Source organism: Daphnia magna, linkage group LG7, assembly GCF_020631705.1.
Source record: "Daphnia magna isolate NIES linkage group LG7, ASM2063170v1.1, whole genome shotgun sequence".
NCBI classification, from domain to species: domain Eukaryota; kingdom Metazoa; phylum Arthropoda; class Branchiopoda; order Diplostraca; family Daphniidae; genus Daphnia; species Daphnia magna.
This window is the reverse complement of record NC_059188.1, coordinates 1622354-1648069: the sequence shown is the minus strand read 5'-3', so window position 1 is coordinate 1648069 and position 25716 is coordinate 1622354. Positions and strand designations below refer to the sequence as shown.

The 25716-nt window shown below is 40.7% G+C and overlaps 6 protein-coding genes across 9 annotated transcripts; 5 read left to right on the top strand and 1 right to left on the bottom strand.

Moving 5' to 3' along the window:
• Positions 1–50: 50 nt before the first annotated feature.
• Positions 51–2648, bottom strand: LOC116927710. Its single transcript, XM_045177337.1, has one exon. The coding sequence runs from the start codon at positions 2581–2583 to the stop codon at positions 313–315; it is 2271 nt and encodes a 756-aa protein (XP_045033272.1). The 5' UTR covers positions 2584–2648; the 3' UTR covers positions 51–312.
• Positions 2649–3964: 1316 nt separating this feature from the next.
• LOC116927731 lies at positions 3965–5768 on the top strand. 2 transcript variants are annotated; one of them, XM_032934779.2, is made up of 4 exons: positions 3965–4296; positions 4369–4650; positions 4719–5233; positions 5300–5768. In XM_032934779.2, the coding sequence occupies exons 1-4, from the start codon at positions 4220–4222 to the stop codon at positions 5611–5613; spliced, it is 1188 nt and encodes a 395-aa protein (XP_032790670.2). In that variant the 5' UTR covers positions 3965–4219; the 3' UTR covers positions 5614–5768. The 2 variants fall into 2 exon arrangements, with proteins under 2 accessions (XP_032790670.2, XP_032790667.2); XM_032934776.2 differs by having other exon boundaries at positions 3966–4296; positions 4719–5768.
• A 1434-nt stretch (positions 5769–7202) lies between these two features.
• Positions 7203–8389, top strand: LOC123474765. The gene is made up of 5 exons (XM_045177342.1): positions 7203–7407; positions 7501–7586; positions 7711–7823; positions 7936–8101; positions 8186–8389. Exons 1-5 carry the CDS (start codon positions 7278–7280, stop codon positions 8285–8287), a joined length of 597 nt encoding a protein of 198 aa, XP_045033277.1. The 5' UTR covers positions 7203–7277; the 3' UTR covers positions 8288–8389.
• Positions 8390–8840: 451 nt separating this feature from the next.
• LOC116927772 lies at positions 8841–10006 on the top strand. The gene is made up of 5 exons (XM_032934831.2): positions 8841–9000; positions 9112–9197; positions 9315–9427; positions 9542–9707; positions 9790–10006. The coding sequence occupies exons 1-5, from the start codon at positions 8916–8918 to the stop codon at positions 9889–9891; spliced, it is 552 nt and encodes a 183-aa protein (XP_032790722.2). The 5' UTR covers positions 8841–8915; the 3' UTR covers positions 9892–10006.
• Positions 10007–12080: 2074 nt separating this feature from the next.
• LOC116933964 lies at positions 12081–13028 on the top strand. The gene is made up of 4 exons (XM_032941618.2): positions 12081–12241; positions 12374–12569; positions 12637–12784; positions 12855–13028. Exons 1-4 carry the CDS (start codon positions 12160–12162, stop codon positions 12948–12950), a joined length of 522 nt encoding a protein of 173 aa, XP_032797509.2. The 5' UTR covers positions 12081–12159; the 3' UTR covers positions 12951–13028.
• A 1917-nt stretch (positions 13029–14945) lies between these two features.
• LOC116927698 lies at positions 14946–25658 on the top strand. 3 transcript variants are annotated; one of them, XM_045177339.1, is made up of 7 exons: positions 14946–15341; positions 15413–15796; positions 16212–16263; positions 16317–17448; positions 17512–17589; positions 17658–18092; positions 18154–25658. In XM_045177339.1, exons 4-7 carry the CDS (start codon positions 16323–16325, stop codon positions 25554–25556), a joined length of 9042 nt encoding a protein of 3013 aa, XP_045033274.1. In that variant the 5' UTR covers positions 14946–15341; positions 15413–15796; positions 16212–16263; positions 16317–16322; the 3' UTR covers positions 25557–25658. The 3 variants fall into 3 exon arrangements, with proteins under 3 accessions (XP_045033274.1, XP_045033275.1, XP_045033276.1); XM_045177340.1 differs by lacking the exon at positions 16212–16263; XM_045177341.1 differs by lacking the exons at positions 14946–15341; positions 15413–15796; positions 16212–16263 and having other exon boundaries at positions 16914–17090; positions 17243–17448.
• Positions 25659–25716: the final 58 nt, after the last annotated feature.

Below are 25716 nucleotides of genomic sequence, written 5' to 3'. Positions count from 1 at the left end.
CGCACGTGTTTTGTGACGCTTGATCGTCCCGCCATCGCTAGATGGCTCTATAAAAACGAGTACAAATTCAAAAAGCCCTACCTGCTTTGGTTTTCGATTCGCAACAAAAAATAAATAAAATCAGACAAAATTTGAAGTAAATAATAAGATATTTCAATGCTTCATGCTTTTACACGAGTACTTCGATACATAAATTTATTAAAATCGAGGAACATCAAAAGTGGCTTGAAAAAGCTATCTGAAGTATCCGATCCTGCAAGTTTTTATTCTTATAGCTTACTCAGAAGTTTAAATTTTTTAAATAAATATTTTCTAACGAAATTGAGATTTTTGAAAACTTCGACAGCCACAAGGGCATCGTTTCAGGTAAATACTGCAACCGTTGCAAAAAAGAAGAGTTCTACATTTAAAGCGAGTCGTTGCTGTTTCGTTAAGGCAAATTTGACATCCAATGTTCTCGGCTCCAAACTTGAAATAAGCAATTATGGACTGGACTATATTTGGTGTGAATCGATTGTGATACCAACGACGCGGAGGGTGATAGAAACGGAGTACTACTTGACTATCTTCCGGCTCACACCTGGAAAGTGCTTCCTCAGCTAGGGTCTGTACAACCAACCGTTTTCTTATCCGTTCCCTTCTTGAATTCTCCTGCTGTACTCGCTTCCTCTCACGTCGTACATGTTCGATTAAACGACCACAGATACGACACATTAGAGAGTCTGTTTTCTTTGCGTACATCCCAATAAGAACATAGAATCCGGCAAGAATGAAAAGAAAAATCCAAGTGGACCAACCTACCGGAAAGAAAGGAGTGATGCAAACCGAACTATCAGCTTTGGTACAATATTTACTTTGCAGACTAAACCCACCAAAAAGGGAGCGCATAACGTTGGCAATCGTTCCATTGCCTTGGACATTAAAGGCCAATCGAGCTTCACCTCTTTCAGGCTCGATAAACTGGATTTCTTGGAGTTGCTCGTGCATCCATTTCATTGCTTTTTCACTCAGAAAGAAAAGCAACACTTTCACCATCAATTTAGTGTTGGATACAGATTGCCATGACAAACCGGTTGCTTCACTGCAAAAGAGGAAGTCTGTCCTGTACCGACGCAAGAAAAAAATGGATTGAATGAGAGCGCGGAAGAGTACGAATAGAAAAAAAGCGACCAAGCAAAGGCTGGCAATCCTGCGCACAAAGAAGATCCAAACAGTATCGAACGAAACATGAGCTGTCATTCCAGAATCAAAAAGCGTGAAGTTAAAATGAAGCCAAGGCTCGATAACCATTGACGCTTTAAGCTTTTCCACTGCTGTTAAGAAAGTATGGTAAGCTTGACCGTAGAAAGTATCATCCGGTGAACAATAGGCGGCTATGTCAATAGCTCGACAAGCGGAATGAGAGATCTGCTGGCAAAGTTGTTTGGATAGAGTTCGTTGAACTGATCCTGTGCTTTTGGAGGATGGAAGAATTAAACTAGTTAACCATTGGCCAGCTATATCAAAGCCTTGATCTAACTTGGCTAATTCTGTCTGGTCGATGTAAGCAGTGCACGAACGAGCAAAAAAAACTGGGCAAGTCGAATACCAAGAAGTGGTCACGTTCACACATAATTGTCGCAATCGGCTAGCTAACATCTCATCCAGCTGCTCAATACTTTTCCCTTTAAAATCCGTTGACGAGAAAAAGCCTGTCGTCATGTCATCTACTGAAAGTCTAATGGAATTAATGAGCTCAGAGTGTCGCCCGTTAAAATCAAAGAGACTGAGAAATGTTTGGTAAAATGGGAGCAGTATAACTTTGACGACCATTAATTTCTCATCAATATAGAGGCCAATCAAACAGAAAACGTGGATAAGGATAGAAAAACTATTGATGATTAAAGTGAGCATCGGTCCCAAAAAAAGCTGAGTTTCTATAATCAATCGCAGAACTAAATTTAGAAGTGGGATAGCTAAATGGATGAAAGTCATAGCACCAAGACCTGGTAACCATGTCCGAACGTACAAAGGGCTGCCAACAAAAATAGCTACCACAATTAAAAGCCAAATAGTGAACCAGCTGTGATAGTATAAATTAACAAAATAGAAAACACCGGACGTGATCAATGCCAGAATGGCATTGAAAAGTAATGCACTCATCTTCCGGCAATGCAAATAAAATAACAAAAAACACGATCCTGCTAAGATCGAATACACTCGATGATTCCATCGTTTTCTCGCAGATTCCAAACCACTAACATCCTCTGCTGCATAAATCAATGCCATTCCTAATTCCTCCAAACCGTCTTTGATACTATCCACGAATTGCTTGACGATCAAAATGCCATGTTCGAGTAAACTTATTTCAGATTGAGAGACGGTAGCGTTGGTTTCACATTGTTTCTCGTACAATTTTTCCCTCAAATTCTCGAAAAAATCTGCCGCCGAAGGGAGTTGTGGACATTCCGGAATTGGGTCTCCTTTCTGCGTGTGCCAAACGTTAAAAGCATCGCATACAGTTAGAACTTGCTCTGATTTGAAGTTAATTTCTGGTGAGGATGGGGCTATTAGCCCGAGACACAGAATAATTACTGCCAACATTGAAGACGTGACACTCTGTTTGAGAATAAAAACAAACAAACCGACATCTAGAAAGTTTTGAATACTGCAAAGCCAGTCGAGTCCAACCCCGGATTGAAAGCTTTGTTTTATTAACCGGAAGGCTGCGAAAGTGCATTTCGCAATGACATCTGTAGTAAGAACAATGTCGATCGATCAGACAAACTGGTTTTTTAAAATTTTATTTCGCAGCAATGCTGAGATCCTTTTTTCGACCACCAGCGTAGAATTGCACGGGTTGTTTGGTTAAGTCGATTGCGATAACCTTTCGTAAGTCTGAGCTGTTCCCAACATGTTGCGAAATAATTTTTGGACCGGAGGTTATCCGTCTATGAAATGCTTTTTGAAATGAAGTTTTCGCTCACGCCTGAGTTTCACAAAAAGAGTAGTATCAATTACTGTTATCATGAAACATCATGATATTTAGCGACGTCTTTTCTCTCGAAATACGACCAATAACCATAACGTATAATAGCCTACGATCTATAGCAGGATATTCCTGTATTTCGGAAAGCCGTTGCTATCCGCGTTAAAACTGGAAACCCCAAAATTGACACACGCGTGAAATTTGTACAACAGAGAAGAAAAACGTGTAGCATTCTTTTTAAAGAGAAATTTTCTTCCAATTCAATTCCCTCCCAACAGAAAAGGTTTCGGTCTGGAAAAGTATCAGATGGACGTGTGATAGCGAGAAAATGACATCAATCAGGGAAGGCAGGTTGAAAAAGCGTAGCAAAGGTTGGACAGTTCCAAGAAAGAAAGCACACACAAAATAATGTGCTGCAAATAAAATGTTTTTACAGTTAAAAGTAAAAGTTTTACTACCACTTATTCCTAAATCAGAATTCACTCTTCGTAATAGTCCTAGCCACAGAGAATCGTGAGTGTGTTTATTTAGCAAATGAAAATGTTTTAGGTTCGTTTGAATTTTTCTTGTCGATAAAGACTTTTTACGGACATACATTAGTAGGCATTTAACTGACCCTTATTACACAGTGTGCAATCAACTAAAGTATTATGGTAAAATGCTTTCTAAGTTGACAGAGTCGCATCTAAGGTGAGATCTCCATTTCACGATAGCTCCGTATATTAATTCCAATTCATTGATAGGCCACTACTATAAACTGTAAAAAAAAAATAGCAACCTGTTTAGTGTATTGTTTAAAATTTTGAAGCAGCAGCACTAGAAAGGATGCCGTTCTAATCTGCATTCAAAAGTGAGAAAAAAGAAACAAGGTACGTAGTTGCCGACTGTTTGTGGATAAACGACTTTCTCTTAAAATCGAGTCACAAAACTACCGCACTTTTTCTCCTTTCACTTTCAGGATAGCCATTCAAAAACGAGACTCTTTCCAACTAGTCGGTACACTTCCATGGTGCTGCTCCTAACGTGAACCGGTACACAATTAAAAAAAAAAAAAAAACAAACTTAGCTCTCTTTGCACTTTCAGACACCTGAAAGTTGACTCAACACGACCAGTATAGTGTCATGTGTCGCCAGAGTCTTTGGCATTTCACCGAATGAAATCAGCTATACTTAGCCAGTGAACTTCTCCTCTTTAAAAAGATCAGAGTGAAGTGAACAATCGAGACATTTGGTTGACAACTAGTGGATAAGATGAAGCCATCTATATCTTTGCTATTGATTGCCGTAAGTGTGTGCGGTCTGGCCATCCATGCAGCATCAATATCCAGGTGAGATCCACATCATTCACTGGAATACATTCTTACGTGAAAAGTCTGCTAATTCCATTCATTCTCTTGTAGAAAAACGCTCGTAGTGTCAGAACCACTAAGCTTCCTTACAAAATTCATTCTAAACAAACGAGCCAAAGCGGTGAATTCAGAGAGAAATGACGATGTTCAAACTCTTGGCGCAACTAAAAGAGCAAGCGTGACTCTCGAGACGCCTATCGTTGCAGCAGAGTCTATACGAATTGAAGTAAAGGCTGAACACCCGAGAATTGGAGAAGTTTCTGAAACCAAAGAAACTAAAAATCTAATTGAAAACGATAGCGAAAAACTGGCCGTCATTTCTACGAGTCCCAGGTGAGTCATTGAAATGCCATCAAATAAAAGAATTAAATATGATGTAGCAATCCTTATTTCGGGAACAGATCCTCTTCTACCACCGAACCTTCTACGTGGAGCTGGTGGCAACTGAATAACCCCAAAAAATCTGTCAAAACCAAGCCAAGAGATGTCATCAAGTTATCATTCCACGGTGACGCTAATACTGCCAGAAGGTCCACTGGAATCGATCCTGTCGAAGTCGTTGAGGCTGTAGCTGATGTCACTCCAGTCGAGGCAGTCCCCGTTGAAGTTGTCGAAACAGTCGCAAAAGACGCCATTGTTGCGTCGACCGGAGCAAGTGCTTCCAGCATTTTCGTGGCTACCACCCCGCAATCTGTTGAGAAAAAAGGTTCCATTAAAATCGTGGCGAGTCCCAAGCACCACATTCTGTACGAAGATAACACACCTGATTTTCACGTCACGTTGCAAGTGATTAAGGTGGAGATAGATCCAGCTCACATCAAACCAGTACCTGAAACCGTTGCGGTGGACGTCAAACCGGCTGAAATCGCATCCGGCGTAGATGTTTCCGCTTCAAGCAGTGCTGCGGCCGGTACAGGTGAAGCTACTGCAGTGGGGGCTCAAACTGTTGCTGTTGCGACTGCAATTTCAGATATTTCTGTAGACGAAGGGATTTCTACTGTAGGTGTTACGTCGGGCAACGTCCAGGTGAATTTAGACTCGGAATCATATGTGTCTCAGTCTGGACTTGCTGGAACCGGAGTAGCTGAAGGAGCTGAAGGAGCTGGAGGAGATGAAGGAGCTGGAGGAGATGAAGGAGCTGGAGGAGATGAAGGAGCTGGAGAAACTGAAGTGACTGGAGTAACTGGAATTGCTGAAATAGCCGAAAGGCCTGTGGACAAATCTAAAAACGAGGCTCAAAACGAAAAAAGCAGAGACACCGAAGATGGAATTGATAGCTCAGAGGAGGATGAATGAAGTTCTTCCCAGGAATCTCATTTTCTATTTACCGAAATGTAACGGGAAAATTCAGTTCTTAACTTCCTTAATCGACCAGTGATAAATATCCAATTGCATGTGTATCAAAATCGTTAGACCGTTTTCATCTCGATAATAAAACATAATTCATTTTACATCGTTCAACTACAGATGTTATTACGCTCGATTTTTATTTTCTTTACTTCTTGGGAAAATTAGAGTAAATAGCGCCAAGACAAAAGCATAAAATATGGACCTATTGCGTTAGTGTGAAAATCAATTCTATAAAATGGCACGAGAAGGTTCTGATGTAGTCACGCCGAAGCATTTCAGCACGTCTTGAACCGCGTGAATCTAGTTGCAGATAAAAGACCTAACGAGATGTTTGAATAAATACAGGAAGGTGATAACCGATGGGCAATGCAAACACTGCAGAATCAGTAGCATTTGCTAGCCTCAATATGACGTTACTATAACGAAAAATCCCATCAAATCATTTGCCGTTCAACCTGCCATAGTTTTCGTTCCAATCGCTACAGAGTTTTGACACGTGTCACGTACAACTCTTGACTTTTGTTTCAACCTCACCCTCACCTGACGCTTTAACGTCGATAAAACAAAAAAAAACCCAAAGAGTAAATAAAAACTAATCAAATGGATGAACGAGAATGAGGATTTTCCCCAACCACATGGTTATCTTATTTATATGACTGTGTTGATCCACATCCAAAAGTGTACTGGAATAAGGGATATAGGTAACCCCAATGCCCACCTATGTATTATAGCTCAGTTGCTATAATAATAGCAATTGAGTTAATCATACTCCACGCTTTCAAAATTTTATGAGAAATCTTTGGGGCACCGCATTCGGGTCGTGCGGGTACATCGCGTAAGCTCTTCGGTTTTTTGCATTAGCATTTTAACGTTGCGTTTCTCCCACCAAACGCGACGAAAAGAAGTGGGAATGATGTAGTTTTGGAGTTAGTAATACAAACCCCATAAAAATGAACCTGATAAAGGCGAAGTATGTAAACAATCCACACAGCACAATAAAACGTTCACTAAGGCAAACTACTATGACGTGGTGAAAATTCCCAAACAGAAGAGTTTTTAGTTTTTGCACTCTACCTGCGCTCCAATTGGAAGTGGGCGGATGATGGTCGAAAACAAAACAGCTGTCGCAGGGAAAGGGACTGAAAATCTACTTTCGTTAGAATACCAATTTTGTTCGTTTCATTACCTTTCCCCTTCTTTTTCAACAAATGCTGAGACAGGGATTGCAATAAAAGTTTGATGCGCATTTTGTTGCAACGGCCAAGAAATTGTATCAACGTGTATTAGATGGCGCAAAGTATAAGATAAGTAATCGATAGACATTTATTGGTGCGTAACACACAAAATCTAATCAGCTAATCCGACACAATCATATTGGTTTGATTGATTTGTAAATAGACAGAATTACCAATGAGACTCAACCTCTCTGCATCACGAGGCTGTTAACGAACAATAAAAAACAAAGTCAACATGTTATGGTTGTCACCATACCGCCTGACCTATATGGTTTAAGCCGTACCCGGTGAACAATTGATTAGATTGCGGTCCCCAATTTTTCGCATCGCGGTGTGCAGTGCGAAACTACATATAAACAGAGAGATGTTCTACACATGTTACCAGTCTTTCTGATTCCGTCTAACCTTCTGTTCTTGAAAATGAAATTCTTGATTGTGGCAGCAACTCTTTTGGTGGCGAGCGCTTCGGCCAACGTCTTGAGAGCCAAAGGCCTCATCGACTGCGGTAATGTTCTATGGCATTTTTGTACCTGGACTAGCAATCCTTTTTTATTAATTAATAATAAATATCAATTCATTTTTTATTCATTTTTTAAAGGTCCTAATGGCGCGCCCATTTCTTTTGCGGGTGAACTTATTACCCAAACGGCCCCCGTTGTTGGCAGGATGTTCATGGATTTGACTGTAAGTAGTCGCAACCGTCAATGTGTCCCTTTTTTCTTTATATACATTTTCTAAATCCACGAAATAATTAAATGAAAGTAAATTACGTGATAACTTCAAGGCACTTTTGTAATAAAAATCCTAGACTACCACCTTAGTTGATGCCACCGTTGAAGCCAATTTGCAAGTCCGCAAAGTCACCACCCGAGTTGCCGACAACTATGAAGTTCCGTGCCTGAACGGCATCTCTGGCACCTGGTAAGTCTCTTATATAGCTCATTGCAAATTAATGATCAGAATCCTAAATAGCACTAATTTCAAGGGAAGAGAGAGGGACTGAAGTTTAATTGAATTTTTTTTTTCTTTTTAGCACTGTTGAGTTCTGCTCAGCTCTTACCACTTACCCAGATGCCGTCTGCACCCTCTTCCCAGCTGACGTGCCCTGCTCATGCCCTCTGGCTGCCGCCGTCTACGCCAATCCATCCGCTTACATCACTTTCACTTCCGAATGGCTCGCTATTGAAGGAGGAGTTAACGTAAGACAAAAAAAAAAAATCAGTCCCAATACAAAGAGCCCATTTTTAATGATTGGTTTGCCCACATGATTTTACCTGGCACAGGGTGACTACATCACTCGCACTGAAATCGTCTCCAACCTCGGAACTCCCGAGGAAACCATCTTGGGCTGCCTTCTTTTGGAGTACGCTTTGGTGGCCGTTTAAGAGCAAGCAGACATAAGTTCTTCTTACAAAATTTTCGTGAAATATCGGTGAATTAGTGTGTTGATAAAATCTTAATGACGAAATAAAATCATTATAGCAAAGTGTAGTGAGAGCTTCACATTATTCGGAATCGCACAATCTTTAGCTGCCGCAAAGTAGAAAAGAAATAACAGTTATCGTTAGACTTTATGCTCCAGCAGCACCGAAATACAATACAAGAATTTATCTGGTCAGAAAGAGAGAAGTTGAAAATTTCATACAGGTCGAGTATGAACAACGGGAAGGGAAATCTCCTGCCACATAAACATGTCCAAGTGCTTTTTAGACCGTACTTTCTTATTGGTTTGATTGATTTGTAAACAGAGAATATTACTGATTTATGGAGGCTTTAGCTCTCTGCCTCACGAGGCTGTAAAACCAACAATAAAAACAAAGTCAACATGATAAGAATGTTACTATACTGCGTGGCCTGTAACGTATAAGGTGTACCCGGTGAACGGTTGATTAGATTGTGGAATGTGGAATCTTAGCACCTAATTGTACGGAGCAAACCTCCGTATATAAACAAGCGTAGCTCTCTCTACATGGTACCTGTCATTCTGATTCCGTCTCACCATCGACATTAAAAATGAAATTCTTGATTGTTGTAGCAACTCTTTTCGTGGCGAGCGTTTCGTCCAGCGTCTTGAGAGCCAAGGGCCTCAGCGACTGTGGTAATGTTCTAGCATTTTAGTATATCAAAAACACGAAATAAACAATTCCTAGATTTCAACAAACAATTTACAAATAATCGTACAATTTTGCTTTAAATTTACTTTTCCAAGGTGCTGGCGGCTCCCCCATTTCTTTCCAGGGAGAAATTCTTACCCAAACGGTCCCGGTTGTTGGCAGGATGTTCATGGATTTGACTGTAATTATTAAACTATATATACATTTTGTTTTTTTATTGTTGATGTCCACGTAATCAGGAAGCCGAAATGTAGCCAAAAAGTCATTATTTATCTAACAAAAGTGTTTGTTTTTTTAGACCACTACTCAACTGAATGCCACAGTTGAAGACAATTTGCAAGTCCGCAAAGTAACCACCCGAGTTGCCGACAACTATCAAGTTCCATGCCTGAACGGCATTTCTGGCACCTGGTAAGTCTCTTTCAGATTGAAATTTAAGCCATGTTGAGCCGGGGCTCAAAAATGCCCATGACGACGACCATGAATTTAACTCTAATGCATTCATTTTTTACTATTATCACGTAGCACTGTTGAGTTCTGCTCGGCCCTTACCACTTACCCAGATGCCGTCTGCACCCTCTTCCCTGCTGACGTGCCCTGCTCGTGCCCCTTCCTTGCCGACGTCTACGTCAATCCCTCTGCTTACGTCACTTTCACTTCCGAATGGCTCGCTATCGAAGGAGGCGTTAACGTAAGGCTCAAACAAATCAATTCGATGACATAAGTTCGTTTTTTAATATTGTTTTCCAACATGTTTTTTTTTTCTCGCACAGGGTGACTACATTACTCGCACTGAAATCGTTTCCAACCTTGGAACTCCCGAGGAAGCCATTTTAGGGTGCCTGCTTTTGGAGTACGCTTTGGTGGCCGTTTAAACGCTAGCAGACCTACCGTTTTTCTTACAAACTATTGGTGAAAATTTTGATGAACTTATTGATGAACGTATTGGAAAGCTTTCAAGGTGAAATAAAATGTCTTTGGTAACGGAAAGTGCAGCGCAACGTTTAACTAAAATCGCGTAAAGTGATAAGAATATCGTTTGAGCATTTGAAACTCAATTAGAATTCTCTACAGATGGCTATAAACATAACAGCTTGGTGGCCGTTTTTAGCCTCACAAAGTATCATTCTACCTATATAATCAGTGTCTCCGTAAATTAGTTGGTGTCAAAGAGACTTGAGAATTATAGAATATTACCGCTATAATTCTTGATAACTCTGAACATATAGGTAAAGGCTAACTTCACAAACCTCTTGTTCACATAAAAATAATTAAAACGAAAAAATATTGACACATTTTTGTAGTTAAGCATGTGGTAGACTATTATATTGTACCTATTTGTATTGGTCACCTGCGCCGGTCGCAAATCGAGACTTGACGCCGAATAACGAAGCGAATTATTCAAATTCCCTTCGTTATTCGGCGTCAAGTCTCAATTTCGGTACAGCTGCGGGGGATAGTTCTGATGTTCAACTTTTGGTTTAGTTGACTTCAACAATTGGTTGAAACAAACCATTTCTTTAAATGGAGTAGCCTCCACGACAGCTGGTGGTGACGTTTCATTCGCAGCACTGTATCTACGGTAAAGATGCATTCGAGAATTTTCTTGCTTTTTCAGTGACGGCATGGGGCCGCGCCAGACAGGTCTCGAACGCGGTATGTCATCGTCCGCTGGGCTACCATGTTCAGCCAAATTTTGAGGTGGTTCTCGTCCCCAAGCCTAGTGTTGACTGGCCCGTACTTCGTCATTCTGGTAAGCACTTGGAGCAGTCTGGTTTGCTCGGCTTATTTCGTCTTTTTCAGCTTCCAGCTTGGTGATACGTTGCTGTAAATCAAAGTTTTTCATTTGTTCTTGCTGGAGTAATTGCGACAATTCCATAACCTTTTCCCGCATGCTGTCTAACTCGTGCTGAACCCCGAGGCTGGTAGTTCCATAACCAGGTTGTTCAGTGAACAGGTCTATGAGATCCTCGTCCCCTGTTTGGGCCGCAGGTGTTTTCACTGGAGGTTCGTACCTGACAGCCTCTACATGCTCTGGCGGAGGGGGTGGCACGTACGAAACGGGCGGCCAATACGGTGGTGGCGGTATGAAATTTTCTGGGGGCGGGCGGTTCCAATATGCCTCGATGCCTGAAGTATCGGCTCGTCCCGACGAAGAGTCGTAACGGACATAGGAGTCTGGTTCGTCGGGCATATGGCAGACCGTATGACTGTTTTCCTTAGATTGTGGGCGATCTGGTGTCAGGGGTATCGGCATGAACCGAAAGTTTGGATCGTACGGTACAGACGGTCGCATGCAATTGGACTCCGGTTCCACTGCATTTGTAACCAAGTCTGCAATTTCCAAAGAGGGTTGTTCATCGTCAATAGTTTCAATACCTATTAACAACGCCATCCAGGAAACAATGTCAGAAAACGACTTCATTGTGAATAGTTTTCTGTTATACTTTTTAGACTTGTAGAAAATTCTTTGATTTTTCCCGGTTTTTCGTTTATTGATATGGAAATCGACTAAGAATCGCCAATTGATTGTTTGAAATATGGTACATTTTGTTTTATTTTCAAAATTTCAATCAAACGTAATCACGTTTCATTCTGCCTTTCCACAAACTTCAAAATCAGAAAGCTAATTAGTTCACAAATAATATTTGATTTGGAAAAATTACGGAAATCATCTGACATGATGCTTAAGACAACAACCAAATGGATAGGGCAAAGTACACAGCGTGAAAGAGTGCAATCTCATTGTTGACGCCATCTGGTGGCGTGAAACCTACCAGTTTTCCCGTTTCGTTTGTACGTACCTTGACGTAATCGTCCTGCATCAAGTAAGATAAGAAACCCATTGATCTTATTTGCTATTAAACTGCAAAGACTGTTGTCAGTCACTTGGATCTAGGACATTGCTTTTAAAATAAAGGCATAATGCGCGCACGAGTATAACGCTGTGTTAAAAGCTCCGATATCCAGTTCCCCCTGATGTGACGTCTACTCAGCCGATACGATTATCTTTCTGTTGGCTGTGTAAACATAGCCGTCAAATCTTTGTGTACCTGCAACGACTTGAATGATGCCCATAATCTATTAGTCTCAGTTTGTGTGCGTTTGATTCTGTTGCTGCGAGAAATTCATCGATCTCGAACATGAAACGGCCTTTTTTGTTAGCCGTTTTTGCTGTGCTGACTACCTCTCCGTCATTGTGCTCCCATATCATAACTGACTGTGGTAAGATAGAATTAAAGTCATAAACTAAATCATTTTTTAAATTATTATTTTGTCCCCTGCCAAATGTTTTTGGAAGACAGAACAGTATCTACCACATCTAAAATGCATGTGTTCTTTTATTTCCATTAAAAGGCGGATCTTACGTTTCATTCAGTGGACAATCAACCAACAGTATTGATATAACACAAGTGCCTGGAGGATCGATTCTGTTGTCCATAACGGCCATCAACATACAACCCTTACCTGTGGGCGTGGTGCTTACGAAACTTATCAGACGGGAGGCGGATGATGTCATCGTTCCGTGTCTCGATGGGTTTTCAGGAAGCTGGTATACGTTCACAGTTTTTTTGTTTTTACTTGATTGAAAAAAACTAATGATTTCTATCAACTTTCAGCCAAATTGATCTGTGTGATTTCATGATCAATTATCCAGAATTGATCTCGATTCCAGTGGCCGGTTGCCCAATTCCTCCGGCCAGCTACGTTTTTAATAGCAACCTGGTTTTTAACGAACTTTGGCTGCCTGTTAATGGAAACCTACAGGTATATGTGATATTTGCTTTTCGCCTTAAAAGTTCGGGTATAATGAAAATTTGCATTAATTTTTTTTCAGAACGCCACGTACAACATGCGATATGAGCTAAAAATAAAGCAAGAAGTTGTCGGCTGTTTTACCTTACCCATCATCCTCTCAACTGATGGCGTTTAAAGACACTTCGACAATCGTAGAAATTTTCATGGAAATATTGTATATGCGATTAAATTGTAATTACACTATCTGCCTTCATCCCCTCGTCCAACTATTTCGGAATTGTAATAGGAAAACTTGCGATTCGCAAAGCAGCAAAGATGTGATTGTTTACTTGAGGTTGAGTCTTTTACATGGCTCATTTTCCTTTCTTTAGTCAGATGTTTCAAAAGGATATACCTAACCATATATGATTCACAGCCGGGAATTCACTTCCGCTGTCAGTATAACATGCTTCGATCCAAGTCGTCTTGGCTTGATATTGTTGCAGACTGGTCCGCCCGTCTCAGTACCCTTTGTGATGTCCGTCTCTCCTTCACTCCATCTGTGTTTGTGTATGTGTGTATTTTTTTTTTTTTTTTGTGTTTAAAAAATTTAAAAATTTTTCTTTTTTTTTGTTTTTTTAAGGAAGGGTTGCGGCGTTTGACTGTCCACTTCCGCGTAGTGTTTAATATATGTGAGAACCCCCTCTCTGTTGTAGTTTCCTTTTTTTTTTTTTTTTTTTTTTTTTTTTTTTTTTTTTTTTTGTCTGTTTCCCCCCGCCCGGAAAAAATTTAAAAAAAATTTTTAAAAAAGGGGGGTAAGGAATAGCTTAGATGAGTGTCTTTTGAGGGCCGCTGACGGTCTTTTTAAAAAATACCATTACCCGTTTAAACCAATTCCCCCGAACACACCGGTGCCTGCATTACCGCAGCGCACCACGAACAGTCGTATATACCACGACCGTCCGCATTCCTGGCCATGCTTGTTGGCATTCCAGCACCAGCAAAAAAAAAAAAAAAAAAAAATTCCCCTCCCCTTTTTTTTTGTATTCCCACCACCAAAAAAAAAAACAATAACACTACAACAAAAATACATGACACCAGAGACTGTAAAGTAACAGGCTAAAAGGTTTCAAACCGAGGGTAAGACTGCCCCAATTACAAAGGAGAAGATGGGAAAGAACAAAGGGAGTAGGAAGTCGTCACGTCGACGAACGGGTAAGTCGACCAAAAACAGTAAAAAAAACAAAAAAATAAAAAAACGAAAAAATAATTCAAGTAATAACAGTTATCGGGTTGCCCGCGTTTTTTTTGGTTAACTGTCCCCGCGAAGTCAAGTACGTTTTTGGGCCACGCTAAGTTGGGAGTGATGGACCAGCGTCAAGGGCTCGTTGCTGATTTTGGGCCAGCAAATGTGTGTAGCATCTGTACATTTTTTGGGCACGAACAATCTCCATAACAAAAGCAAAAACATCTTCCGCCATTTTGACTTAGATTGTTTTTTTTAAGTTGATTTTTTTTTTTTATTAAAAAAAGGGGTTAAAAAAAAAAAATTAAAAAAAAAAAAAAACAAAATGAAACGGAGAAAGCAACATGAAATAAACAAATTAAAACTGGCAGGGTTTCGGGCGGTCAGATTAAACCAACCATTCAGGGGCCCAAATCCCCTTTTGACACCATGTTAAGAAATGAGGGTAAGGAATAGCTTAGATGAAGTTTCCTCTTTTGAAACCCTCTTTTTCTTTTTTCTTTTTTGCAGACACACACACAGTCTGAATCACGCATTACCGCGTTTATTACCGGTGGCCTGCATTCCCACCCCCCCCAAAAACACCCGTTTTTTTTTTTTCCCACCGCACCCCAAAAACTTTTTTTTTCCCACCCCCCTCCGTTTTCCTTTTTTTTTTTTTTTTCCACCCCCACAAATAAAAAAAAAAAAAACCAAATTTACGCTGGCCATGCTTGTTGGCATTCCAGCACCAGCAAAGTAGACACTAAGCACTACAACACAAAAATACATTGACACCAGAGACTGTTGAGTCCGGCTGGTTTCACACGGGGGGGGAGAGCCCCCCCATTATAAAGGAGAAGATGGGAAAGAACAAAGGGAGTAGGAAGTCGTCACGTCGACGAAGCGGGAAAGTCGGCCAAAGGTCGAAGACGCTCACAGAACGTTACAATATAATGCAATTATTTTTATGGCTTGATTTTAAAATTCCACAGATAGTAAAAAAAAAATAAATAAAGCCTGACCACCGATGTTTTTAACGAATTATTTTCCTTTAGTTTTTCGAGAAACCGCTTTACGTAAAAATGGCTGAAGTATGTAATAAGCAGACGAAAAGCCAACAGCAGTTGGCCATGATTGTTTACGTTTTGCGAATCTAGCTGTCGTCCTTATTGGCTTAGTCGTGAAAAAATTAGTTTATTTTTTTCTTTTACAACCGTTTTTCAACCCTTTCTTCTCTGTGACCTTGGAGAAATACTGGATACGCAACTTCAGGCTATCGCTGAACATAAAATTTATTCCGTCTTGTTGGTTTTGTTTTTTCTTCCTAAAGGTATCGACAAAAGCAAAATATGCCTGCAAGTAAAAGCTCTTTCCTTCAAGAATACATTTTGCTGATTCCACAATTCGAATGACCCTGTATTTTGCCTCAGGTCGAAAACAACTCTTTTCAATGTCCACGTCGTTTATCTGTTGCCATGCAAAAGAGAATAATTTAAGAAGTAGACTTTGTAGCGAAAAAAGAAAAGAAGTGATATCGTGTCCATTTCGGGAAAATTCAATCGATCTCAAGTTCCTGTGACATCTCTACGCTTTGGCTTCAAGGTTAGAAAAACAAGTCCGCCAGTGACGTTTTAACTTCAGTCGGGAGCAAAAACTTCGTCTGGACGCAACCCTTTTTCATGATTGCAAAACAAACATCTGTAGTGGTTGGAGCCCAAAGCTCAACGTGACCCATTTTTACGTACTAAAATTCAACATCTTGAGTCTCAGTGCACTTCGATACCAATAAAAAAAACAAAAAAAACACTTACTTGGTAAGCACGATTTTAAAATTCTGCGTTGTTAATTTAGGCTTTATAGTAAGCTGTTAGATCTTGTTATCGCCGGATGCTCTGCCGCATCCCCGTTTACTGATTGTTGGGTTTTTTTTTTTTTACAGTTCTGATTTTCATTTCCTTGATAACTGTTTGCAGTCAATTTCATTAAATCGATATTTTGCTGTTTGTTAAAAATGTTTAAAAGACAAGCCATTGCCACGAAAGAACCCACCAATTCTAACTGGCGAAAACAAACAAATTCATTTCTAGATCTCGATCGTCTGAAGTTGTTGACATAAAGTATTTTCGTCGTGTTGGCCATAATATTAGCCGTTTTTTTTTTATTTATTAACTCGTGGTTGACTTTCATGGTGAAACTTGCGTTCTGTGGTCTGCTTCACACACCCAAAAGCGTTCAGCGAGTTTAACGACGATTCACAGTTCATTCGCCAACGGCTAAACGAGTATGTTGACTCTTTTTATTTACATCCAATTTCTGTATATTTTTTAAATACAGTTTCCAATGGACGAGAAAAATTCCACTGAGAGTTCCAATGTCCCAACACCCAAGTCACTTAACAACAGCGATGACGTCATTGAGGAAATCAGAAGTTGGATTCAGTTGGACGTCAAATCGAAATTCCTCGAAGATGCTGTCAAATTCATCGAGTCGGTTGTGGTACGACATCTTTCTTCTTTGGAAAATACTGTAGTCGAGAGACTATACGTTAAAGTCGTACTGGAAATGTGGCTGAGAAAGAGTTTAGGAAAGACTGTCGATTACCTCAATGATGAAACGACCGACATCAGTGTCGAAATGCCCACTTTATTGAAAGAATTAAATTCCATCAATTCATTTGAAGATATTGGCCTCAAATTGAACGAAACGACATGCCAGTTGACAAACCTATGCGACACAGGATGTCAATATTTGAAACTAATCCTCGATCAGGTGGATCTTTTCAAAAACACGCCCCGTTTCTCGGTTCTTGTCGCCAGTTTTATCAAGCAGTTTAAAGCGTCTTGCGTTGACAAAGTCTTTTCCAGGTGTCTGGATGACGTCGCTAAAGATCACATGAACGGCAAGAGAAACTGGAAATTTATTGTCGCACTAAATGAAGTTTTACAAGTCGCCACTGAAGACGTAGCAATGCAAAATGTTTTGGAGGAAATTTTCACGGGAAAGGACGTCAAGAACTTCGATGAAGTAAGCGGGCAGGAGTTGATCAACAAACTGGTGGAGATATTTTCAAGCTGCAGTGATGCAACTAAAAACGAATCATCAGAATGGGTAAATAAGCTCAAATCCGAAAAAGAATGGACACGGAAATTGCAAGTTTTGGTCAAAGAGACGTGCAAGGCCTTCCTGTTACCTAAAACGACGATCAAAGTGGAATATGGAAGAAAAGTCATCTTGATTAAAGGTGTTTCTGTATTTGTCAGCAAAATGATTGCAGAAATGAAACGATTGAAGGACAACTATCCGGAAGTGCAAGAAATCCAGATTGTCGGACTGTCATCCGTTCACGTCGATTGGCACCTGGAGAACGAAACCTGGCACGGAACGAACGTGGGAATCGTTACTGATAAAATTTTCGTAGACTACGAAGTTTGCCGAATTGCCCAGACATATAACGCACAAGAGAAAGGTGGTTATTTGCTGTTGTTGTTTATTCTTATTCTAATTCGATTGCTTTAATTGGAAAATGCAGAAGAAACTACCGAGTCAAAGGAGGCTAATCATTTTGTGGACGATTTCTGCGTCTGCTGGGATGTCTCGGGCAAGAACGGTGATATTTCCAACAGCACTAGAAATTTTGAAATTATTTCAATATTCACCTATTTCAATTTTACGCAGGAGAACCAGGTCAGCCGGGTAAGAGCGGCGGCAACGTGACCATCATTTGTAACGAGATGATTGACGCCGAACGATGGCAGATAATCTCTGATGGAGGCAAAGGAGGTGATGGACAGAACGGCACTAATGGGAAAAGCAAACCAGACAAAAAGGCCAATAAGTGGTCAAAAGAATATTTCAATCAACTGTTTCCTTCCATGTCCATGTTCGAAACGGGAGAACAGGCAGATGGCAAATTTCCAGCTGATGCAGTTAAGATCGTTTTGACGACGCTAAACGACTTGTTGCCCGTTGGAACTCGAGAATCTGGAAAAGACATCCGGCCAGGCTACCGAGGTAATTTTTTCATCGAAGGCACTGCGAAAGACGGTAGTACGATCAGCGTGTCGTTCTATCAGTCCAAGACAAAACGACACACACTCATCTTCTGCCAAGGTATATACACCCGTAAATTAAACAATGTCATCAATAGCTTATTAAATATTGGAATAACTAGGAAGCAACGTCGAACAAGGTGGGTCTGGAGGCACCATCGTTTTTGAATTCATGACCGAAGGAAAAAACTCGATTGCAACACAATCTGGCGTTCCGGTCATTGGTAAGGAAAATCGTCGACCGAGGGCTGTGCGGATGGGTGTCTACGAAGCGATCGGTTCTGATGGCGTAATGGGAACACCTGTTGGTGATGTTGGTTTCATCCACAGGCTAGACACATCTGAGCCATCTGCAAACCAAAATCTGACAGGTCATTACATTGGCTTCGAAAATGATGTTAGCCTTCGAATGAAATTCACCCGTACGAAACCTGCAAGGCAGCCAAATAATGCTGATAATTATTACGTCAAACTAAAAAAAGGAGAATATGCGTCGATTGATTACCCTAGCCTATCCCCATCCGACCAAGTCAAGTCCATACGTTCGACAGTGGAAAATGCCACGAAAAAGAAGGCCATCGTACGCCAAAGCCTCGCCCAGCATGTTGTTCAAGTGGACGAGCGGAGGCAGATGACACAATGCCTTCAGACAAGATTATCCACCAACTGGGAGGAAGAACGAATGACAAACAATGTCGACTTTTTAGTCAGTCAAATGGAAGACAAAGAAACTCAGCTTAATCAGTTAACGTCGCAGTGCAGTCGGGGCCTTGAGAACGTTGCATCAACAAGATTTGTTAAACCGGCATTGAAAAAGAAACTGGACGTGAAGAGCGTTTCAGACACCTCTCGTTCATTGGTGGGTGGACGATCAGTTGGACGTCGTCCAGTTGATTTCCGGCAGAAACCTCCTGTCGACGTTCGATGCCTCGACATGCTGCCAACAATGAGCGGTGTCGATAGCGCTGTACACAGCATTTTTGGCGAAATGAATTCAAACGGGTCGTATGTTTGCAATAACGTGAAAATGTTTCGCCAACATGTTGCCACATTCATTAGGCAAAATGCAACAGACCCTGGAACTCTGGAAACATCAAACCAATCTGAATCGGCAAAACTCATCCGAAAAAAGGAAAATCATGTCAAAGTCTCGGCTTTCGTCAAGCAGTTTAAACTACGTGTACAAAAGAGCGATGCACCATCAGAATGTCCAAAATTATTTGAAGAATACGCCAAGTTTGTTGAGACACCATCGAACTCACTGGAATCGGCTGAATTAGAAATGCTAGCAATCATCCATCGCATGTCCATCCACGTTTACAACGATCAATTATCATCCTTCAAGTACAAGGAAACCTTGAATCCTGACACTGAAAACAAGCACTATATTCTTGATTACGGAAACGGAGAATGGCAGCGAGTCGAACCCTATATAATGGTGAACAATTTCTGCGAGAAAATTGATGGGGACCTTTTTGAATATCAACCCATTCAAAGCAATTACTTCCGCAAATTCTTGGACCCTCTTGAAAAACACGGCGCTAACCGACAGGTTATCACTTCGATGAAGAAGCTGAACCCTGAAAACGGTGATACACCGGATAAATTGTTTCAATTGCTTTTGGAACGTTTCTGTGTAAACGACGAAAATCTGAAACAAAAAAATTTGAACATAAAATTGATAGATAAACATTCAACCGATCTTGACTGGTTGGCTGAATGGATAGTCGAACACAACAATCGAAATCTCAGTCCCATCTTCTACTTGAATATCGTCAAAAATAACTTAACCGTCGAATGGAAATGCGAATGTTTAATGCTTGAAATTTTCGATCGATTCGTTCAAGAGTCTTTAAACATTGATTCAATCAGTAAAATACAAGGTAAGTTAAATAAAATAGCAAAGGGAATGCCATCTCTAGTGCCTATATTGCGAAAATTGGTTGCCGCATCCGACAGCTGTTTCGCGTTACAGCCCCAGAATTTGTTGCGGCTTTTAAAAACTATAGCAAAAGACTGCGGACAAAGTGATGGAATTACAAGACAACAATGGCCGGAGCTTCAAGAACTGCCTCTCAGCGATTGGTATTACCATTTAAGAAGCAAAGTGTGGGAAAAGAAACTCAATCGGCTGCCCAACAGCGATTCAAGTACTCCAAAAGAAGATAAGAAACTCAGGAATGAGGCCGTTTATATGTTACTGGAACTCGAATTCGAAAACGACGAAAATTATTGTGACAAGTTATTAAAAAAGACTGTGGACTTAAAGAAGGCCGTTATTGTTTTGCGAAATGATATGCATCTGGGGGCGATTCCTAACCAAGAATATGACGGAGTAAACAAACTGCATATAGAAAACAAGACGGAACATATACAAACGTATGACGAGCGACTCGTTACAATGAGGTTTCCTACGATGTTGAACGACGTGAAAAAGAAGGTGGAGGAATCTAAATTCATGTCAGACCAAATGAAAGAATTTGACGAACGAAAATACAAGCTGGCCGAGGAAAGAATACGCAAATTGATCAAGCAATGGCAGAGAAATGGTTTGAATCTTAATGATAATAAGTCAGCTGCCGATTTTGTCTTTGTCTACGATTACGCCGTACAGAAAACGTGTACGAAGGAAGGAGACAAACAAACATTCCAACTACGCGACAACCAGAGAGTGACGATCATGACATTGCTGATATCCGAAAATAAAACCACGTTTGCACAAGTGTCAACTGGTGAAGGGAAATCGCTCATCGTCACGGGTGTCGCAATCGCATTTGCCCTTTGTCAAAACGAAAAAAAAAAGACGAAGAAAATCGATGTTATTACCAGTAATGACATGCTGGCTCGCCGTGATTCTACGCTATCGGTGGCCGATGGTGGACTACGGGATCTTTACGAATATTTTAATGTAAGTGTAGCCAACAATTGCAGCCGATGGATGGACGAACGAACGCAAGCCTACAATGCAGCTGTTGTTTATGGGCAATTGGCCAATTTCCAGCGAGATTACTTGCTGGATAAATTCTACGGTCAGAACATCCGAAGCGACCGAACCATGGACGTTGTCGTCATTGATGAAGTCGACTGCATGATGCTCGATCGCGGTAACGATACGCTTTACCTATCGCACGATATCCCTGGCATGGAGATGCTCGAATCTCTTTACGTTTTCATTTGGGAAAAGATACGCAGTTCTTCCATCGGATTGGATAAATTGACGATAAGGGAATCCGTGAAATCAGCCGTTCTCTACGACCTTTACGGTGCTATAACCAAAGGCGATTTAGAATCGATTCACAACCCATTGAAGGACCAACCATCGAAAAAGAATGCGCTCTGGGATCACTTAATTGAAACAAAAGTAATCGACCCACAAGGACGTCTGTGGATGGAAGACAAGGTTAAAGACATCAACTTTGAACCGGAAATGAATCCCAAAATTATCTTCTATCTCCATAGTGTGGCGAACCGCGAGAGGAGTATTCGAATACCTGAACATTTAACGTCCTTTGTCGATCGTAATCTTGACACGTGGCTGGACAATGCCATGCAAGCACTGGAACTCAAACGCGACGAGGATTATGTCGTCGATCAAGACCGAACAAACACCAGCCCAGATCTTAATCCTCAGGTGATAATCATCGACCAAGACACGGGGATGGACCAGAACTCCTCGCAATGGGACGGAGCACTGCATCAATTCATTCAGCTAAAGGAAGGCTGCAAATTGACGTCACAAAGTCTAAAAGCCATTTTCGTTTCTAATGCGGCTTACATCATGGCTTATAAAAAGGTGGTAGGCGTTTCGGGCACGTTGGGATCCAAATCAGAAGGAAATTTCATGTATAAAGAATACGATAGTCTTCGGTTTGTCATACCAACAGCTTTCCAGAAACGTTTTTACCTGAAGCTAACGCAAATCCTTGAATCAGAAGACCAATGGCTGCAGGCCATCGTTAAAGAAACACAACACGTTATTCTTCCTGACGATGAATCTAAAGCTCGCTCTTTTGTCATCTTTTGTAAATCAATCAAAGATGTGAATGTTATTCATCGTTACCTGAAAAAAGAATTGGGATCGAAACTCAATGACAACCACATCCATTGCTACACACGCGATTATGAAAAGTTTGCTTTCGAAGGTAAATCACTTGAAGTCGGTCACGTGATCATCGCCACTAACTTGGCAGGCAGAGGCACAGATATCAAAATAAGCGATCAATTGAAAGTAAACGGAGGTCTACACATTTGTCTGACTTTTTTGCCGAAAAATGAGCGGGTTGAAGAGCAGGCGATGGGACGTTCTGCTAGAAATGGAGCACCAGGAAGCGGAATCTTCATCTTGTACGAAGAATCCAAAACAGGAAAGAAATGGGGCGTCGGAAAATGGTTAAGCATGAAGGAGGAGCGTCAGTGGAAAGAGAAACAACGGATATCCTGTTTGGAAGAAGATTTCGAGACCACGGAACGTGAACAAAAGTTAATTAAAAATCTGTGTAAGTATTACACTGAACTGATGCAAGAACTGAAAAACCAAAAACGTGGAGGTCAGGAAACGAAAACAATCTGGGACAGTGTACTGGACAAATGGGTTTTATGGCTTGACGAAAGCCATTTGAAATCATTTTTGTATTCCTATAATGTCGATTTCTTCCGCACTTTTTACGATGATATTGGCCTGCCAGAAAACAACACGTCAAACTTTAGTTGGATGACTCCAGGTCGATCTGTCGCCATGGCAAAACATCTGGCTCTGCAAAAATCATCGCTTTCGGAGGCAGGTGAAATTCTGAAACGAGTCATTGATTCAAAGGACGGCGATTTTTATCCGGCTGCTTATTACTACTTTGCTTTCATTTTAATTCAAGAAGATATTAAGGGAAACAAAACAAAATTCATTCAAACCTTACGAAAATGCGAAACTATTTTGAACAACGACATAGACATCCACTTGTCCTTTTACCGAAAAGTTAACAGCAATGCAACGCCTGACCAAGTCCCATCGTTCTGCGTCGTCGACGTATACAAACAACAAAAAGACAATATCGTGAAAATTCTGGAATATTTCATCGGTTCCGTTCGAGCTCTACTGGGCAACCATTATTGCTCAGCTTCTAATCTAAAGGAAGTTGGAAAAGAAGAAAAAAAAGAAAAAAACCTTTTTAAAAAAGCTGAAATATTCTTTAAAAAAAAAGATTTTGGGCGAGAGAGTAAACCTAAACAAGAACTTCAAATTTGTCCCGAAAGAGCGGAAAAACTGTTTCAGTTATTGGTAGAAAAAAAGTGCATCACCTGTCGGCTCAATGACATCGATGCAATCCCTAATAGGGACGCTATCATTGAGCAGGTAGCCAACGAATACGGAATCCAGAACCTGATGAAACATTTAGAGTTCATTCCATTAGGGGAGAATTTGACTGAGAAGGAGATTGAAAAAAAACTCAAAAACGAAAATTTGATCCCATGCACGAGAAAGGCGTTCTGGGCGGAACTGAAGAATGAAGGTGCACTAGAAGCGGTGAAAGGTGGATTGTGCTCTCAGATGAAATGCGTCATCATGTTGGAATCCGAATGCAATGTCGAACCAAGTAAACCGAACAGCCAAATACTCGATCGAGATAAACGGATCAAAATTGAAGACTTTCAGTTTGGATTGGATTCTTTCGATCACAAAAACAACTGTCTGAACGTGTTGTATAATCCAATTTACGACAGCATGAGTGACTTATTGAAGCAGAAAAAAATCATGTTCAGCAAACAGTACGTTATTAAACAACTCGGCGAAGAAGAGTATCGACGCCGCAAGGAGAAATTTGAATCCAATCAAATTGCACAGCTTAACCTCATCAAACTCAAAGAACTTAAAAGTGTCAGTTTGAAATTTTCTGGCCCATTGGGGAAGCATGATTTGGAGCGAATCAACATAAATTCTAGTGGCGAGCAGGATGGCGTTTGGAATGCGCTAGTTGATCAGAAAATCATTGATTCAAATGGCAAATTGTCGTCCAACTTCCAAAAATTCAGCTATCCCGAGTGTCCTGCTTATGAGGAACCTGTCATGCGTGTCATTGGTAGAATTTTCGTCGCTGAAATAGTTAAACGTCAATGGCTAAGGGCTGCACAAGATCCCAACTGCTTGAAAGCAATAAATTTATTGCCGTTAAAACCCTATCTAGATTTACTTGGCGATTTGATGGCTGCCCACGTTATCTCTGGTGCGCGAGTGACGGAGGATGCAAAACTTATCGAAGACAGTACTAAAGAAATTGAAGACGAAGACGAACGCGAATGTGTTCTGAAGTTTCTGAAAAGCCGCCAACCTGTTTATGTTCCTCGGATGAAAAAATATGACATTTATCTTGATCTGATCGAAATGGATATTCGAAGGATTCCAAACACTAACAGTATTTCCTCAGAGCTCCACATCTTTGACCTCGTAGGATTCAATCACGTCATTGACATTAAGGATCGAGAAAGGTCCTGGAAGTCATATTTGGGAGCAACATTTGTCGGTGCTGTTGGTTTAGCTTCGATTGGTGTTGGAATTTTCCTGATTCACGGAAAAATGCTATCCTGTGAATTTTGCAAGAACTTATTGTTAATGGGAGGAGTGTCAGACATTCTGTACGCCATCACGATTATCCTGGCACACAGCAACTTCACGTGGTCCGATTACACTCGTCAAAGGCTAAGGAGTGCCATGGGAAAAACGGAACCAATTGAAACGATTAAAGCCATTTTCAAATTATATAGTTCATCTGAAAACGCTGAGTTCCGAGAGGCAATCAAATTGGCCGTCGGTTTGGAAAGGTGGAAACGACATGGCAGAGTCCAAATAAATTGGGAAAGTGAAGTAGCTAAGACTGTTGAACGTATTGGATTGAGCAACCAACAGACCGCGTTTAACTTTCACGCCCAACTACATTATCTTCTACAAGATTTGGGAATCTTTCTTCTTGGAAAAATAAAGAAATACGCCACAAAAATTCAACAGAAGCTGACCGAATTGAACGAGTGGCGCCGACTCGAAATACCCCAATCTTTCGTCAGAGAGAAGGTGAATCAACTCATTTCTAATTGGACAATAGACGGTGAAAGATGGGTCTGTGATATCGTCGTCGCCATGAATTTGAAACTGAATGAGATTCATAAGAGCCTTCAACGAGCGGCAGGAATTCCGTTGACACAAGAAATAGCTGATAGAGGGATCCGCGTGATGGAACCGATTTTCAAAGACTACGAGGTGCGAATGGGATTGATACGCATCTTTGTCACACGTATTCGCGAATTTCTATTAGACCTGGAAAATCATGTCAATCCATCAAGAGCTAAAGACATAGAAGTTGGAGAATTTAAGCGTTTCCAGAAAAAGACGATGGCTAACATGGAATCTGAACTTGGAAGACAAATGGAAAAGATTCTGGACTTGTTGATGCAGAAAATTCATCGTGTCGCCTCCGACCAAGTCTCAAATCTAGCGAATATTAATTCCGAAATATTCACCACTTTTTTGCAGTTAATTTAAACGAAGTTGAAAATTCGATTATTTTTTCAAATTTTACGTATGCAAATTTAACGTGTTACAATGTAAATCTGTGCAGGGTTCTATAAACTTAGTATACTGTGAGGGAGAGAAGAATATTTTCAATTGTTTCCGAATTTTCATAATAATCTGGCTATTTTAG

What these genes read in the sequence shown, in the direction of transcription:
- LOC116927698 (XM_045177340.1), top strand. Translation starts at nt 16,323, where the DNA reads ATGGACGAGAAAAATTCCACTGAGAGTTCCAATGTCCCAACACCCAAG. An exon ending in GGATGTCTCGGGCAAGAACG is followed by an intron (nt 17,590 to 17,657) that starts GTGATATTTCCA and finishes AATTTTACGCAG; the next exon opens with GAGAACCAGGTCAGCCGGGT. An exon ending in CACACTCATCTTCTGCCAAG is followed by an intron (nt 18,093 to 18,153) that starts GTATATACACCC and finishes TGGAATAACTAG; the next exon opens with GAAGCAACGTCGAACAAGGT.
- LOC116933964 (XM_032941618.2), top strand. Translation starts at nt 12,160, where the DNA reads ATGAAACGGCCTTTTTTGTTAGCCGTTTTTGCTGTGCTGACTACCTCT. An exon ending in CCATATCATAACTGACTGTG is followed by an intron (nt 12,242 to 12,373) that starts GTAAGATAGAAT and finishes TTCCATTAAAAG; the next exon opens with GCGGATCTTACGTTTCATTC. An exon ending in CTGTTAATGGAAACCTACAG is followed by an intron (nt 12,785 to 12,854) that starts GTATATGTGATA and finishes ATTTTTTTTCAG; the next exon opens with AACGCCACGTACAACATGCG.
- LOC116927710 (XM_045177337.1), bottom strand. Translation starts at nt 2,583, where the DNA reads ATGTTGGCAGTAATTATTCTGTGTCTCGGGCTAATAGCCCCATCCTCA.
- LOC123474765 (XM_045177342.1), top strand. Translation starts at nt 7,278, where the DNA reads ATGTTACCAGTCTTTCTGATTCCGTCTAACCTTCTGTTCTTGAAAATG. An exon ending in CAAAGGCCTCATCGACTGCG is followed by an intron (nt 7,408 to 7,500) that starts GTAATGTTCTAT and finishes CATTTTTTAAAG; the next exon opens with GTCCTAATGGCGCGCCCATT. An exon ending in GGATGTTCATGGATTTGACT is followed by an intron (nt 7,587 to 7,710) that starts GTAAGTAGTCGC and finishes TAAAAATCCTAG; the next exon opens with ACTACCACCTTAGTTGATGC.
- LOC116927731 (XM_032934776.2), top strand. Translation starts at nt 4,220, where the DNA reads ATGAAGCCATCTATATCTTTGCTATTGATTGCCGTAAGTGTGTGCGGT. An exon ending in CATGCAGCATCAATATCCAG is followed by an intron (nt 4,297 to 4,368) that starts GTGAGATCCACA and finishes ATTCTCTTGTAG; the next exon opens with AAAAACGCTCGTAGTGTCAG. An exon ending in GTCATTTCTACGAGTCCCAG is followed by an intron (nt 4,651 to 4,718) that starts GTGAGTCATTGA and finishes TTTCGGGAACAG; the next exon opens with ATCCTCTTCTACCACCGAAC.
- LOC116927772 (XM_032934831.2), top strand. Translation starts at nt 8,916, where the DNA reads ATGAAATTCTTGATTGTTGTAGCAACTCTTTTCGTGGCGAGCGTTTCG. An exon ending in AACGGCATTTCTGGCACCTG is followed by an intron (nt 9,428 to 9,541) that starts GTAAGTCTCTTT and finishes ATTATCACGTAG; the next exon opens with CACTGTTGAGTTCTGCTCGG. An exon ending in CTATCGAAGGAGGCGTTAAC is followed by an intron (nt 9,708 to 9,789) that starts GTAAGGCTCAAA and finishes TTTCTCGCACAG; the next exon opens with GGTGACTACATTACTCGCAC.